The sequence below is a fragment of the Diplotaxodon limnothrissa genome, linkage group LG7 (genome assembly GCF_057381915.1).
Source record: "Diplotaxodon limnothrissa isolate DT_005_m linkage group LG7, D_limnothrissa_male_GT1.1, whole genome shotgun sequence".
Taxonomy (NCBI): Eukaryota; Metazoa; Chordata; class Actinopteri; order Cichliformes; family Cichlidae; genus Diplotaxodon; species Diplotaxodon limnothrissa.
This window is the reverse complement of record NC_140602.1, coordinates 13,627,284-13,642,432: the sequence shown is the minus strand read 5'-3', so window position 1 is coordinate 13,642,432 and position 15,149 is coordinate 13,627,284. Positions and strand designations below refer to the sequence as shown.

Below are 15,149 nucleotides of genomic sequence, written 5' to 3'. Positions count from 1 at the left end.
GTTCCAGATGCTCTTTCTAGAACTGATAATACCATGGAAATGTGGCTTTTGACGCATCCCTTGAAGGAAACTACAACTGGAAATGTTACATACACGCTTGAAGGCCTTAAGACCTAAGTTTCAGCAACGTTTTCATTTCAGCATAAGTGATTTGTGTGCACGCACGTCTCAGTGGCAATTTAGTGGAGGGAAAAATTGTGTGAGTGTAGAAGATGACAGCACAAATGAATGACACAATAATCCTTCAACACATTTAAAAGTCAGCTATAAAAAGGAAATGGATCGCAGCCATTTGTTTGAAAATACTGATTTGTGCTGCAGGTTGTTTTGGCCATTGCATGAACACGTAAGCGTACAGAAAACAGAGGATTTACAAGATTTAATTAAAAAAGAAATGGCAGGAATACTGATAATACTGATAGGCCCTTTCGGGCTTGTGACATTAAGTTCTTTTGATGTGGTTGTTGCTTAAAACGTATAAAGTTGATAGTTCCAGCTCTGATGCAGAGACCAACTCCAACGATTAGGTGTGGGAAAAGCGCTCCGTTCATCACTGCAGAACAGCGGCGCTCTGCGGAGATGATCTCTTTGTCTCCGTGCTTTAGCCACTCAGCCTAGAAATGCGACAAGTCCGAGGTCAGTTTTCCTCCTCGTCGTCGCTGACAAAGCTCCTTCTATCCTGACTCGTCTCTCGCTCCCTGAGGAAGGTCTGTCGGATCGCTTCCAGCTCCGTCAGCTCGAGACGGACTTTCTCCAGGTGGAAGGCGCGCCGATTTTGGATTTGCCTCATGGGGAATGGGTTCATGTCCACAAAGGCAACGCTCATCAGCTTCCTGGAAGATATTTTTTTAGAAGAAAGAAAAACAGCATAATCCTGTGAGCCTGGATTTTTTTTTATGTCTTTGAAATTTAGTAAACCCATGCATCCTTCTTTCAGCATCAAGCATACACCACTGGAGCTGATACATAAAACTTTATTAATAGGTAGGTTATTATTACAGCTCCAAAAATGGCCACTTGAGGCTAGCTCCAAAACAGAGTCTGACCAATAAAATGGTATAAAACAAGCATGCACAGTGCAATTTTAAATGTAAGGGCTGCTACCTATAGCAATCTATTTAACAACTGCATCTCAGCATGCCGCATTTAGTCCAAACCATGGCTGTGCTCAAGCACCGTCTCACAGAGCTGCTGCAACACCTGCAGTGTGAGAAATGAAGTTTGCACAGGCACAAAGCCGATACACTGTGGGTGATGTGATCGTACAATTTAGCTACAGTTCAGGGAGACCCGGGAAGCTGTTTCAAGGTGATGCAGATACTCTGTCCACAGAAACTTCATTCTTTCACAGGACTGGAAATACGAAAACAGTGCAGCTACTGTACCTTGAATCCAGGATCGTGCGTGTGAAGTATCTGAGATATTTGAAGATGGCTGTGGAGTCCTGCAACTTCAAAAACTCCTCTTCTTTGTACTTGAAGAGCGCAAGAGCAAAGCGGAATATGATCTGTGGAGAAAAATGGCGTAAAGTCCTGTGTGACTGTAGCATGAAAATATTTACTCAGGAACATCTGACCTTTCTTCTGTTCCCTAAGCAGGTCCTCCAAATATAGTCAATACCGCCTTAATCTGAGGCAGTTTTGTTTGACTGGGTTCATATCAGGTTTCTGTTAAGAGTTAGGCTCGACAGCTTTAGTGTTTTAACTTGTATCGTTCAATCAACACACAATAGGGCACATTTTTGCTTTAACAAGTTTGCTAAAATGCTTCCCTTAAAAATTCTATAAGGGGATGCTACGTCAAAATCGGTTATTGCATGCGTTTTCTTTTTTTTTTTTACCTTTTTTTGCATGTCATTAAGCTGAAAAGTTTAGAAAAAATACAAAACTTTGTAGGGGTGTAGAGTGGGGTTAAAATTTAGCTTGCGTACACAAAAAATAACGATTTATTAAACTAAAGAATTTTGGTTCCTTGGTGGCAATAAATAATTCGTTTAATAGCGTGCAATTGGATCCATCTGGCAAACATGCACGGTTGTGTGCCGGCACGTAGCTTGAGAAGTGATCTCTCGTCACCGGTTAGTCATTAACTTTAAAACAGTTTCCTGCTGAGGCTAGAATTCAGGTTTATGAGAGCAGAATCAAGCCTCTTACCTTTGGTCCTTCAAACAGAAACGCATCCCAGATCTTGAAGAGGATGTCGCTCACCACACTGTCCACAAACACCACCAGGAACCAGTTAAACGTAATGAGGGAAAAATCGACTTTGTGCTGCTCAAAGTGGGCGTGTAGCCGCGGTAGCTTCTCGCTCATCAGATCCTTGAACACACGCTGGTCAACCTGTACGAATCAAACCAGGGCTTGATTTTCTAAGGTGGTCAAATTTAGCAGACAGACAGAAAAACAAAGACTGCTGATGTCTGCATTCCTGCTCTGTAAGTCATCAACAGCAGTCACGTGAATATGATATCACTGACACCAGGGAGGTTTGTCAAATCTAATAAATAAGCAGTACCTTGTCCCTTCTTGTCTCATGGTACAATAAAATTCAACTGATTTTTTGTTACCTGTGAGCCAAGGAGAGTCTTAGTGTAATAGTCTCTTGGCATGAAGACCTCCACAATAGCTATAAGGGTCCAAAAAGCATCCTCTTGATCTAAATAGAGCAAGGCAATTGCTGCCAGCCTGAAGAAATAACATGCAAGAAAAAGGTTAATGGTTACAAGCCAGAAAAAGAGAGACAGAAAGAAAGTACACACTCAAGCTCTAGTACCTGTTCAGTCCTTGACAGTAGCCGATATCTGGATTCCTCCATGAGAAAGCCAGCAGGACGTTCCTGAGTTTTTGGATGCCGCCTGCACTCGGAGAGGCATAGTGCTTGTTGTTGGGCAAAGTACGCAGCAAGTCCAACTCGATCTGCTTCGAGGCCGGGTTGGGCTTCTCCCTTGCTACGTTTAATAAGGTGTCATAATAGTCTGGGGGCAAGTGGTCACGAAACTTCTTCACGTGGAAAGAAACACACCAGCGCCACACCTTGGAGCGGTGCCCATGTGGCACGCCACAACGAATCAGGGCCTTTAGCTCAGGGGAGTGAACCAGGTCTCTGTTCATGGTGCTGGACAGAAAGTTCTCCCACTTGACCCCGACGGAAACCTCCTGATCCGTCATGGACAGGGACTTCAGCTCCAAGGCCCTCACCTTTGCGATCAGCTTCTCCTCCTCTTCCTCCTCCTCGGGGACGGTCTTGAAGCCGTACACGTCATACTCGCTAGCATTGCATCAAGACAGAGAGACAATTCATCAGTGATGCGGGTGAATTCCGAAAGCCGCTCAAAGCTGCAACAGTAACATGTTCACATCCTGGCTTCTGCATGTTTACATCACTGAGCGGTTTCCAGAATGTGTAAATACATTTTTGATGAGCCAAAAAGGGCATGCCTGGGCTTGCAAAGAATTCAGAAACTGAAATACAGATTAGCAGAACTCGTTCTCACAGTCAAAAAACATGCGTAGGGACTCTTAATGCAGTTTATTTTCTCTTTCAATAAAAACAACAACAACAACAACCAAAAAAATTAAAAAAAAGCAGTGCGTCCTCTGATGAATTGGTATGGTGCTGGCTCTGGTAGAAATGCTATAACTGCTCAACATTATTAAATAAAGATCTGCTACTTTTGACCCTCATATGATTGACAGTGGAATTTTTTTAGTAAGCCACAGCACTGAGTATGGCACGTAGCTGTGCTAACAACACCTACATTTGGCCATTTATTTTCATATCTGCTATAAATGCCGGAAACCAGACGTGTGGGCTCTCGCAACCTCTTATCAAAACTCAAGATTTCTCTTTTTCCATCCCTAAAACTCTGATCAAGTAGCCGTTTTTAAGTAATTTCTTTTCAAATCACCTCCAAAGCATCTGTTAACGAGGCTTTCGGCACATACCTGACAGTGTTTGGTTTGAAGATCGTGTGCTCCTGCTGGTCTGTGTTCTCGCCCTGCAGTGCATCTTCTAACAATCTGGAGATGACCTCCCGGGCTGGGCTCTGCTCTGAAGACGAACATACCGGGTTCTTCACCTCTTGAAGCAGAACCAAGTACTTACTCTCCACCTGACACAGCTTGGCCTCAAGCGCAGTGCACTGTGGAAAAGAGGGCAAAATAAAGTCTCAGCTTTAAATTTAAATTACGTTTTAGAAGCACCAGCTGAGCTTCACACTGGACTTCCCCTAAACCTACTCAAACTTCCTGTTTCTATTAACAGGATAATGCACCATTAAATATAAAACACAAGAGAGTACCTTTGCTTCTAAAGCCTTTTCTCGACTCTCTGCATTTCTGCGCAACACCGTCAGCTCCAGGATCTCTTTGTTCAGGAACTTGTTCTGGGATTTGTAGCCTTGAAGACTGTCCTGAAGGTGAATAATAAGACAGACGGGGTGTCAAGATGTTCAGGCAGAATTTCAAAAGCTACAGAAAAAAGAAAATCAATGTTGATGGCAGTTTAAGATCAAGATAACTTGAATCTTATTTAAAGTTTTGCCATCTCTACCTTGAGGATGCTCAGCTCCTGCAGCTCTTTGTGAGGTGGTGGTGATCCAGCGTCGTTTGCATTTCCGCTGTGCTCGGAGTTTTCCTGTGACAGCTTCATGATGATCTCATCCTTCGCCTGGATGGTCTCCATCATCATTCCAAGCTGGTCGTTTATCTCCCCCACCTTAAGTTTCAGGCTCTTCAGCTCTTTTTGCAGACTCTCCTTCTCCAGGGCGAGACGCTCCATGTGACCGCACATGGACTGAATCTGACCATCTCGTTCCTTAAGCAGATCCTCCAGCTGTGCAACTTCTTCCTGAGTTGGTACTGAAGTTCGGGTCTGGTCTGAGGCTGCTGACGAATCTGGAGACGGAGCTGGACGGCACCCGGTGGGCCTTTCGCTCTGGGAGGTCCTTAAAGTCTGCTGCAGTAGCCTTACCAGCTCCTGGATGATAACACATCATTACTGTAAATTAAGCATGGTATATTATTTACTAGGGCTGCCACGATTAGTCGACTAGTCACGATTACGTCAACTATCAAAATCGTCGACGACTGATTTAATAGTCGACGCGTCGTTTGAAGCGTTGTAAGATCACAAAAGACACAGGAATAAGTAGTGGGACTTAAGAGTGTAATAACGGACTAAAACAGAAGATGGCAGCACTGCATGTACAAAGATGCCAGCTGCCGTTAAACCCCGAAGAAGAAGAAGTAGCTCTGTGCCAGTGTTGCCAACTTAGCGACTTTGTCGCTATATTTAGAGAGTTTTCAGACCCCTTAGCGACGTGAAAGCGCGTATGGCTTTTACTCTCAAAAAGCAGCGGGTGCTGTAACGCAGTCAGTTCTTCTTTTACTCTTATGCTGTTTTGTGGATCACAAGGTTTAAAACTACTTATAAACACACACACCAAGTAACTCCACCAGAGTGCCTATTTCGAGTCACTTTTTCCGATCCAAGCCCGGGTAAAGGAGCAGGGTTGGAATTGTGACATTAAAAAAAACAATAATTGCTAAAAGAAATTTAACTTGTAGTTCTAAATAAACTCTAAATGCATTTAGGACGTTTTTTACTCACTTTATGTCTCTTCCACGATGTTATTTCTCTCTCCAACAACATAGGTTACAATTAGATTAGCATGACCAATTATGTAAATTAGGCGATAACGTCATTTAGCGACTTCTAGCGACTTTTAGGACAGCCAATAGTGATTTTCCTCTGTTCCAGAATTCATAGCGCAGCCCAGCTCAGTTTCCAACAATGGCGGCAGCTAGTTAGTTTTAATATTACTCTTATTATTCTTTCTGGGTCACAAAATAAACGTTTAACATATTTTAAGACGAGAATGTAACTGTGTAAACCTCAAAAATATCCGCTCAGTTTATCAAGACACCACATATTTTCAAAAGCGCTCCGACGTTTTCGGAGACGTCTGTTACCCACTAGCTCGATAGCTAGCCGGGGGCAAGGCTCACTAGAGCCCGTGAGAACACCGGACTCCCGGCTAATTGTTTTCAAACCCACCCCTGTCTTTCGCTACTCAGGTTAGACATATATAAGTCATTTAGATAACTTAAAAATGTTATTGTTTGGCTTTTTTTTAGTATTTTATTTGTTCCTGAGTAAATCGGTTTGGCTGAGATTAAAGTTGTAGTTTTTACACAGCTGAATAAACATCAAGCAGACTGATTATCAGAAGTGTGAGATGCTCGAGAATATACTCCGGTGTCCCGTTATATTTTAGATAGCAAGGAGTTTATTAAACTTCACTGAAACAATGTGCAAATTTCATTAAAATTTAATAAACTATTATCTTATCTTTATCTTTAGTTAGCACATACCTTAAACACTTAAAGCTGTAAGCTAATGATAGTTATATAAGAGCAGATGCATGCTGGTGCAATAAGCTATACGTTTTACACCCAATGGATGCACGATCTGATTAGTCGACTAATCACAAAAATAATCAGTGACTAGTCGACTATCAAAATAATCGTTTGTGGCAGCCCTATTATTTACAGAAAACATCAATTTGTTACACTTTTTTTCGTTATCATGCTCCTGGTACAGATTTCATAGGAAAACAACTATCAATCTTTTGACCAGGAAGTAAAGCACAGAGGTAAAAAAAGGTATTCACTAAGTAAGTATTCACTCTTCTGCCTAGTCACAGCGGTTTTGACCAATCAGCCAACCTTAAAATAGAGGGGGGAAAAAAGAGAACAGAAAATAAAGAGAAGGAGTGCGACAGCTGTGAATGCTGTCTGCTGTTTCTTTGCTTCTTGCTAAAACATGACTAATCATTTGCTGACTTCTTGTAATAGTGAGAGTATCAGTATTATACCAAGGCACTTGGTCAGACACCACAAACCTAGGCTTGTGGTGTATAACAGACACTACAAACAGGGATCATTCACTTTCAGTAGAAACAGAATATTACATTTTTATCCGATCCAATCCATAGACATGTGTTATGCTGTTATAAATAACAGTAGTAGAAGAGATCCAACTATACCTTCTGGGTGGCCAGCTCTTCCTTGAGTTTAGCCTCTTCCTGCTGCAAGCGACTCAGTTCTTCCTGCTGCTGCTGGCTCTGGAGGCGAAGCTGCATTTCCAAAGACTTGCTGCCGTTACATTCCACCGGCGAGCTTTCGGCACTGCGGCCTAACTTTCCAGAGCCCAGCAAAAGCTTCTTAGGCCGCGAGGGGTTGCGCACAAAATCAAAGGTAAACGCCGATCCAAAGGAATCTGAGGGAAAACACAAGTTCATCAGCTGTTATCTGTGACCCTCGGGAGAAATGTACGCTGAGGATGAGTGTTAAACCCTGGCAGAAGGGTGGGTGGGAGTGGACGTACGTCTGTGTGTGTCCGGATGATGTTTCTGTTCAGTAAAGTCCTTTGGCGGATCCACGAGCTCCCATTCCTCCGAGGGACTGTTGCTAGTGTAAAACACGCTGCGTCGTCCCCCACGCAGGTGAGACATGGAGTTCCTGACAGAAATCAGGAGATTTTTTTTTTTTTATTTCACAGGTTTCTCACACATTTCATTGCAACAAAAAAAAAGGGGGGGGGGGTCTTTAGAGATTAAAGAAAACACGGTATGAAAAGTGACAAATCCACAGAGATCTACGATGAACCACAGAGGAAAACTGATGCTGCTGCAAAAGGCCGACGGGATTGCAGCGTTGGACAAACAGAGAAAAAACAAAGATAATAAACACAAAGGCATTTTTGCAAGAAGCTAACGTTTAGAGGAAAAAGTAAAGCTAATGGTGTCAAACTTGTTTTTCACACCTCACCATTGCAACATGTCAACAACTGTTTCTGCTGTATGCAACACAATGAAGCGCAAGTCTGCCTCACACATCAGCTCTCTATATATATTTTTATAGATATCGGATGTGTTTAAACCACACGTTTCTGACTTCCACCTGGCAAAACCAAAGTGACTAAAGAGCGCTCGTGCTTTTCTCAAACTTTATGGGTATAAACGTGACAAAAGCAGTTAACGTCACAGTACTGGAGTATTCTAAAGCCACTTCTTTTCTAATCGGGGGGAGGGGTTTCTAGCTCCGAGAGCTGCAATTCTCGCAGATTCAGTCACATATCAGGCAGCTACTATACTGATACCTTTGTTACTGTCAAGTCAAGTCAAGTCAAGTTTATTTATAGAGCACATTTAAAAACAACCAAGGCTGACCAAAGTGCTGTACAGTAAATACAGATAAAAATACAATAGAACACAATTTCGTAAAACACCTCGCTGATCAAATAAAAAAATAAATAAACAAATAAATTAAACCTTTCTAAAAGCCAATGAAAAGAGGTGAGTTTTAAGAGCAGTTTTAAAAGTTTCTAGGCTTTTGGAGAATCTGACGTGAGGAGGTAAACTGTTCCACAGTCTGGGTGCAGCCACAGCAAACGCCCTCTCTCCCTTTGTCTTTAATTTATACCTGGGAACATCTAAAAGCATCAGATCGGCTGACCTCAAAGATCTCCTGGGGCGATAAGTACTAAGGAGTTCTGACAGGTAAGAACTGTGTATAAAAGGCACCGTGGTGTGGGTTTAGGAGCAGTGAAACTCTGGGACTCCAAGACTCCCTTAATAAGGGACACATACAAAGCAAACTCCAGTCTACATGTCACATTTTTAGGATTGCAGCATGTTGCCTCTTTTCAATAGATGTGTTGTACATCTCAAAAAGGGGAACTGCTGATGGTTGCATACTAGAAAAACAAGTGAACCATGGATGTAACCATTTCCTCTACTGCAACCAGTGTCTGGATGAACTAAGAAGTGCTTTCTTTGCTCAACACAGCAGACAAACTAGTCGTGCCTGTTTGGCGGCGACCTTAAAAAAAAAAAAAAAGAACAAGATTTTATAGAGCTGTATACTTGCGTACAGATTATTTCCTGGAAAGCTTTCGTTACACTTACCTGAGCTCCATGCCAAGGTTTTTCAGGGAGAAATTGAGGGGGTTCGTGGAGGGCCCTCTGGCTGTCTGGGCTCCCACCATTCCAGCGCCCTCTGTTTCGTCGTCCATGGAGAAATCACTGCGGACCTTCTCCATGGTTTCACATGGCTTCTCAAAGCTGAAAGCATCTGAGAAAAAAAAAAAAGACCAAAAGAACTTAATTATCTGTTCTAACGAAACGAAAATCAAATCAAAATGACACCAAAGACTGACTTCCCAAGAACAAGATGCACAGCCGGGTGAAACCTATGCAAGTTAATACCTGCTTTCTAACGATTACTTCTTTCTCAGACCACCAACCCCCTTCTTAACATGAAATTAATTAGTAAAAAGAAGCTTTTTTATTTGTTAGATGTGTTCATAAAAAGTGATGCTACTGCAGAAGTGGTTTAAACTGCCAGCAGGGGGTGTCTGAGTCATACTTGGAAAAATGAAGTCTGTCTGTGGGAAAACACCTCTTTCTGCTTCCTTTGTCTGTGACTTCAGTAAACACTTTCCTGATGAGTTCATGATGTCAGGCTCTAGTTGTTAAGCTTCAATGAATACTGCTTCGTTTTCATATATTATGCTTCTACTTAGACTAAAAAATAAAAAGGATGATTAAGCAGCGGATGCGCTGGCCTACCTTGCGAGTGACAAATCACTTCCATATGAGTGTGCGGCAGGCCTCCATTTCTCATCGACCCATGCCACATCTGGCTTTAAATCATCAAGGTAGTGATATTAATAATGCTGTGAGACTTCACACACAGACTGTGGCCAACAACATGTAGTGCAGCCAGCGCCACGCACCTATGATCAGACTCGCGTGGCTCTGATAAAATCTTTGAAGTCTTTGAAGTGGCATCTCCAAGAATGAAAATAAAAACCAACGTCCTTTATATGTCTAATTTATTATGTCTTTATCATGTGTTACTATGTCTACTTCTGAACCAGTTTTAACTTCTGAACGTTGCAGCACGGTTTCCTTTTAGAGCTTCAAAAGTCGACACTTACTTAGACTTGCTAAGCCCGGGCACGTTAGTCTTTCGCTATAAAAAGTGCGACATAAAAACACAGCTCGAGGGATCGTTTCAGCTGACGCCAGACATCGCTGATCTCACAGCTCTCTCGTGCACTTCACTGCACCGAGCAGGTTCAAGGCGAGACCGAAAAGCAAAACGCAAATGAATACGAGAACAAGAAACTAAAGAGTGTTCATTCCGAATCGACAGAGAAATCAAGAAGTCGCGGAGGGTTAGACGAAACACGGCGACAACAGCACTGATAAGCGGTGATAACCAAGGCGTTTGTGGCTTTTGAAGACAGATGTGCACCGAGAACATTCTGGGAAAGAAAGACATGGACAGGAAAAGGATTCACAGGTCGTTTCACTCAGCTAATCACAAAGCATGCAGAAGAATCCCTGTTTGCAAATGTAAACAGGCTTAAAAATGCTTGTGTCCTCATTAAAGTCCTTTATTAGCCACAGATATGGATGTACATATTTTCTTTTCCACTTCTGCTGGATAACAAATGAGATTCATATTTTATGTAGAGTCCAACAGATACTCATTCAAACATATCAGCACTGGCGTATACAGTCATTGGCTACTTAATTAGGTACACCTTGCTAGGACCACGCTGGCCACCATGTTGCTTCTGGAGCTACATAACAACAAGAAACATTCCTCAGAGATTCTGGTCCATGCTGACATGATAGCATCACACAATTACTGCGCACACATGATGCAAATCTCCCGTTACAGCGCATCCTAAAGGTGCTCTGTTGGATTGAGATCTGGTGACTGTGGCCGTTTGAGCACTCACTGAGATCTTCAAGACCATTCAAACGCTTAAATCATCAGCTTTGCATGATGCGAGCTTTGAGACATGTCACACAATCAAACTGGAAGCCAGCATCGGTGACTGTGTTCTGATGGCTGCTGCGGTAATAAAGGGATGGAAATGCTCAGGAACAATGCTCAGGAAGGCTTTCCTGAGTATAAACAATGCTCAGTTTTTATTAACGCCACCTGCAGCAGGCTGTACTGACATAAGGCAAGATGACACCATGCTTTCATGGTGTTTATGACAAATTCTGACCCTGTCAATCTGACATGCTGTGAAGTGAAAGACCCTCGTCTGCATACTTTTCTTCTGTTACTGTTCCCTTCCCATCAGTTCAAATGAGTCTGGTTGTTCTCCTCTCAACAATTTATATTTAAAAAAAATTGGAAAACAAATAAACATATCATTTTTGTCACAGACCATTACTTGACTGCCTACTTTATATTTGTTTAGACGTGAGGTTACGATACCAGCGCCTTTGCTTCACAGCTCGAAGGGCTTTCTGCTTAAAACAAAACACAAGCCGAATGATGTCAATCTGAACTTTTACCCTTTCGAAACACTCAAACACTTTCCTGCAGAAACTTGGTAACAAAATACGCGAGACTCTTGTGATTTGTAGCGCTTGTGTAAACTTTCAGTTGTTGCCCGGATATGATGAAATGACCGACTGATAACATATCCACTGTATGTGTGAGTGCGTGCGAACCTGCCTACCATTATCTTTGCCTACAAGGCCGGTGTGAGGATAGGCCAGCGTCGGGGAGCTCCAGCTGTCTCTCTGACCAGAGCCTCGCATGTTACTGTACTCCCAACGTTTCTGCTGCAACTGCTGCAGCCAGTAGTGCATCACCTGCTTACTGGGAGCCTAGAAGGACACAAACGCACACTCAATTAGACTTTAGATCTTTGAAATCTTTAAGCACGCCATTTTAAAGACAGCAAAGTGAGCGAGATGACATTTTAAAAGGCATCTCCATGAGGAAATCAAGGCAGCGACAAATGGAAAGGGAAAATGAGGACAACTTGACACTATTAGGATCTGTCATGTGAATGAGCACAGACACTGGTTTCAGTCTCAGTTCCAGCTCTCTCTCTCTTGGTATTAAGCATAGACACTTAAAAAAATAATAAGACAGACTAGAACTGACTGAGTGAAACCAGAGGCACCTGTCTTGGTGCTGAACCCGTCACAGTCATATGACAGCACCAGGACACCGTCACATGAGATGCTGTGACCCGTGAAGGCAGATGAGCTCCTGTGTAAAAATGTCTAAACACAAAACAGAGGACTGACGGTGTTTGCAGGCAATCAGCTGGAAGAATGCGCTGATTAAGCGCTTGGTTTGTGCGAGAAATTGATTTGTCTTTTAAAAAACAAACAAACGGATTTTCTTCTTCTGATCGCGTCAGAATCGCATCAGATCACGTTGTTGCCGAGCAGAAATATGTACTTTGTTGCCTAAAAACAGCTGAGTCTAAATCTGTTTTCTTTAAAGGAAAGAAGAGAAGGGCGTGTCTGCCTTTTCCAAACGAGAAAGGAAGTGACAAATGACATGAAAAGCAGACCTCGTTGCAATGCTGTCAACACACGTTTAATGAAAGAAAGAAAAGTTCCTACCTTAAGTAGAAACTCTTTGTCGGCCGTGCGGATCTCAAACTGACCCTCTTCCCCGTCCAAATCGTAGCTGAAACACGCATCGCATATTTCGATGTGTCCGAGCGGCAGGGCATCCTGGGGAGACTTGAAGTAATACAAATAGCATTTCCTCGGATCATACACAAACCACTTCGGCTTGTACCCCCTCAAGGGCCCCTTGCCGGACAGTTTGTTCAAGTAGCCACACAGTTTGGAGGCCTGCTCCTTCGCTCCCTCGATGTCGGCCACATCCACGGACCTGGAGTTCACGAATCGCGAAGCCGTGCAGGAGTGCGCCTCGCTGCCATCCTCCTCTTCGTGCATCTTTCCTCGAAGTTTCTTCTTCTTGCAGCACAGCGGATGCCCACTCCTGTTTCCATCCACATGACTGTCCGTTTCTTTGACAGAGGAGCATGGGACATGTAGTTCAGCTCCGAGGATGACGTGGTTGGTTTGCTGGTTGGGGTGGAGTGTAGCGGCTCTGTGGGCCGCTAGGTGGCGGTGTGTGATCAGATGAGCAGCCAGCTTTGAGGGCTAATGAGCAGCAATCCTCCAACGAATTGTAAAGAAAAAAAACTGTAATCAAAAGATAGAAGAAAAGATATGAGGCCTACATAGGAAAGAAAAATAAAAAATGCATTCTGTTATCTGCCCTCGGCACAAAATGATCTGCGGTGCCCACACCCACACCCGTGTCACGCGCAGCCGATCTTGTAATTCTTGTTCTTGTTATGCTAATTTCAACTGCTTTGTACTGTTCATGGCAGTGTGTGTTTCACAATTTGTATCTATAACCTCGAACAGATACTGAATATGTCAGGATACAGCTGTAAATTTTAAAAAACTTAATAAATAGCTCAGGTAATTTTATTAAGATTGCACACTTCATTATACATAGATTCAGTGTGCTAAAACGTGAGATAAAAACATAAATCTAAGTAGGTTTTGCAATGTCTTAGGACAATGGCAAACATTTACCAGATCTCCACCTGAAGGACTGACAGGTCTGACTGGGTTATAAACAGTGAGCAGGTCAGAGATCTACTGGAAATCCAAACCACTGGGAGCTTTTTGTCACCTCAGAGTAGCTGCCTGTATTGCCTAGCTGACGGTTAAAAAGATGACAAATAATATCAGTATATCTTCCTCCAGTTTTTAGCATTTCCATGCTTACATGACAGTCAAAGCCCTATTAAGGCTAAGAGAGGTGTTTAGAGTTATCTAATGTTAGAAATGCACAGAGATTTTGAGCTGAAGAGCATTAAAAATGAACATTTTTGGAGATACAAACAACCCTCGCCATATTTTGTTGATTTTTTTTTTCACCTCCAAAATAAGCAGTAAGTATAAAGCCACAGATGCCATAAAGTGTGTCAGGGTGTTGGGTTAGTGCTAAAGTGCATGTAACCACAGTGAGCCTACTTTAACTTTCTTCTATCTCACTGTCACTTTTCTCAATCTGTTCTAATAATGGATGAAAATAAATACATAAATAGTGGCATTATTTACAATTTAAGTGATAAGTCAAAAAAAAGTAAAGAAATGTTCCAATAAAATATCACCACCTGAAATGACGTACCTTTCCACTTTTCATAAAACCTACAGCATATATGTGACTAAGTCGAATCCATAGCTCGTTTAACTAGAGTGCGAAAGAGGAGCTATTGAAGTGATTACAGGAAATTTGTCTCCTGGATTCAGAGCTGGCAGAAGTTTCACATGTTCAGGATGTTTTGGTGACTAATGGTTGCAGATGTGAATATGATTTAGTTTTGCCCCAGTGCTGTGGGTAAACAGTGGATGATTTGTCTTATGCTGGGAAATACACCTGATGTTTCCCCACTTGAGATGTCAAAGATAAAACAGCAGCTTAAAAAAACAAAATGCAATACTGTAATACTGTAATAACAGTAACCTGCTAGTTTTCTTACAATTAGAAGTATTTGTGAGGTTAGGATCCTTGTTTTGCTCTGAGGTTTCAAAGGACACTGTAAACAAAGGTGATGTGCTTCCGTTGCAATGACATTTTGCATTTGTTAAACTGACTTGTGACCTTTTATAAGATCCACATCCCCCTCATAGGTGTGTTAGGCTAAAAAAAAATTATCAGCCTAGACATCCTCCTGTCTGGCACCTTTTTTTATATGTGCTGTAGATAAAATAAATTTCTGCCGATCCGAATGTAATGTTCATTGGATTCTTTACAAACACGGACCGGTGATAACATTTAACCCCAAACCTTACTACTCCCACAGAGGAGCACATAATGACTCACAAAGAACAACAAGAGCCGCCTTAAGAGAGTGTTGAAATTCTAGGCCATGGTACTGTACAGCAGCTCTTACTCATTTGTGGAACATAACAGTTCAGTTATTGGCTCTGCGTTCATTCATCTAAATTAAATTAAATTACACTAAATGACATTGCTGTACACAATACCCAAGTGTTTGATCAGTTGTGTATAAACAGGAAACATGTTTCCAAATTGTAAGTGATGTTAAAATCCAGTTGTGAAATCCCATCTCATCCTGCTCGCTATGACACAGACTCTTTCTCGTTACTGCATCTCCCCCTGTGGGAGTTCCTACTGTTCCCCACAGAGCATAAACTGCTGGAGGTGATTCATGACGCCTGTCCCAACCAATGGGGGGAATGAGTTAGCAGGTATTTA

General features: G+C 42.4%; 1 protein-coding gene across 1 annotated transcript; it reads right to left on the bottom strand.

Annotated features, from left to right (window-relative positions):
• Positions 1 to 320: 320 nt before the first annotated feature.
• On the bottom strand, positions 321 to 12,836 carry tbc1d2b (TBC1 domain family, member 2B). The gene is made up of 13 exons (XM_085357452.1): positions 12,461 to 12,836; positions 11,557 to 11,707; positions 8,972 to 9,137; positions 7,390 to 7,523; positions 7,049 to 7,281; positions 4,552 to 4,977; positions 4,301 to 4,411; positions 3,945 to 4,141; positions 2,773 to 3,267; positions 2,567 to 2,684; positions 2,154 to 2,339; positions 1,386 to 1,507; positions 321 to 833 (listed from the first exon to the last, which is right to left on the bottom strand). The coding sequence occupies exons 1-13, from the start codon at positions 12,800 to 12,802 to the stop codon at positions 638 to 640; spliced, it is 2,877 nt and encodes a 958-aa protein (XP_085213578.1). The 5' UTR covers positions 12,803 to 12,836; the 3' UTR covers positions 321 to 637.
• Positions 12,837 to 15,149: the final 2,313 nt, after the last annotated feature.

Bases quoted from the DNA above. Each gene is read 5' to 3' on its own strand.
- tbc1d2b (XM_085357452.1), bottom strand. From the start codon at position 12,802: ATGCACGAAGAGGAGGATGGCAGCGAGGCGCACTCCTGCACGGCTTCG. The intron at 9,138-11,556 runs GTAGGCAGGTTC...TTTTTTTCTCAG, and splicing joins CCTTGTAGGCAAAGATAATG to ATGCTTTCAGCTTTGAGAAG. The intron at 3,268-3,944 runs GTATGTGCCGAA...ATGCAATGCTAG, and splicing joins TTCAAACCAAACACTGTCAG to CGAGTATGACGTGTACGGCT.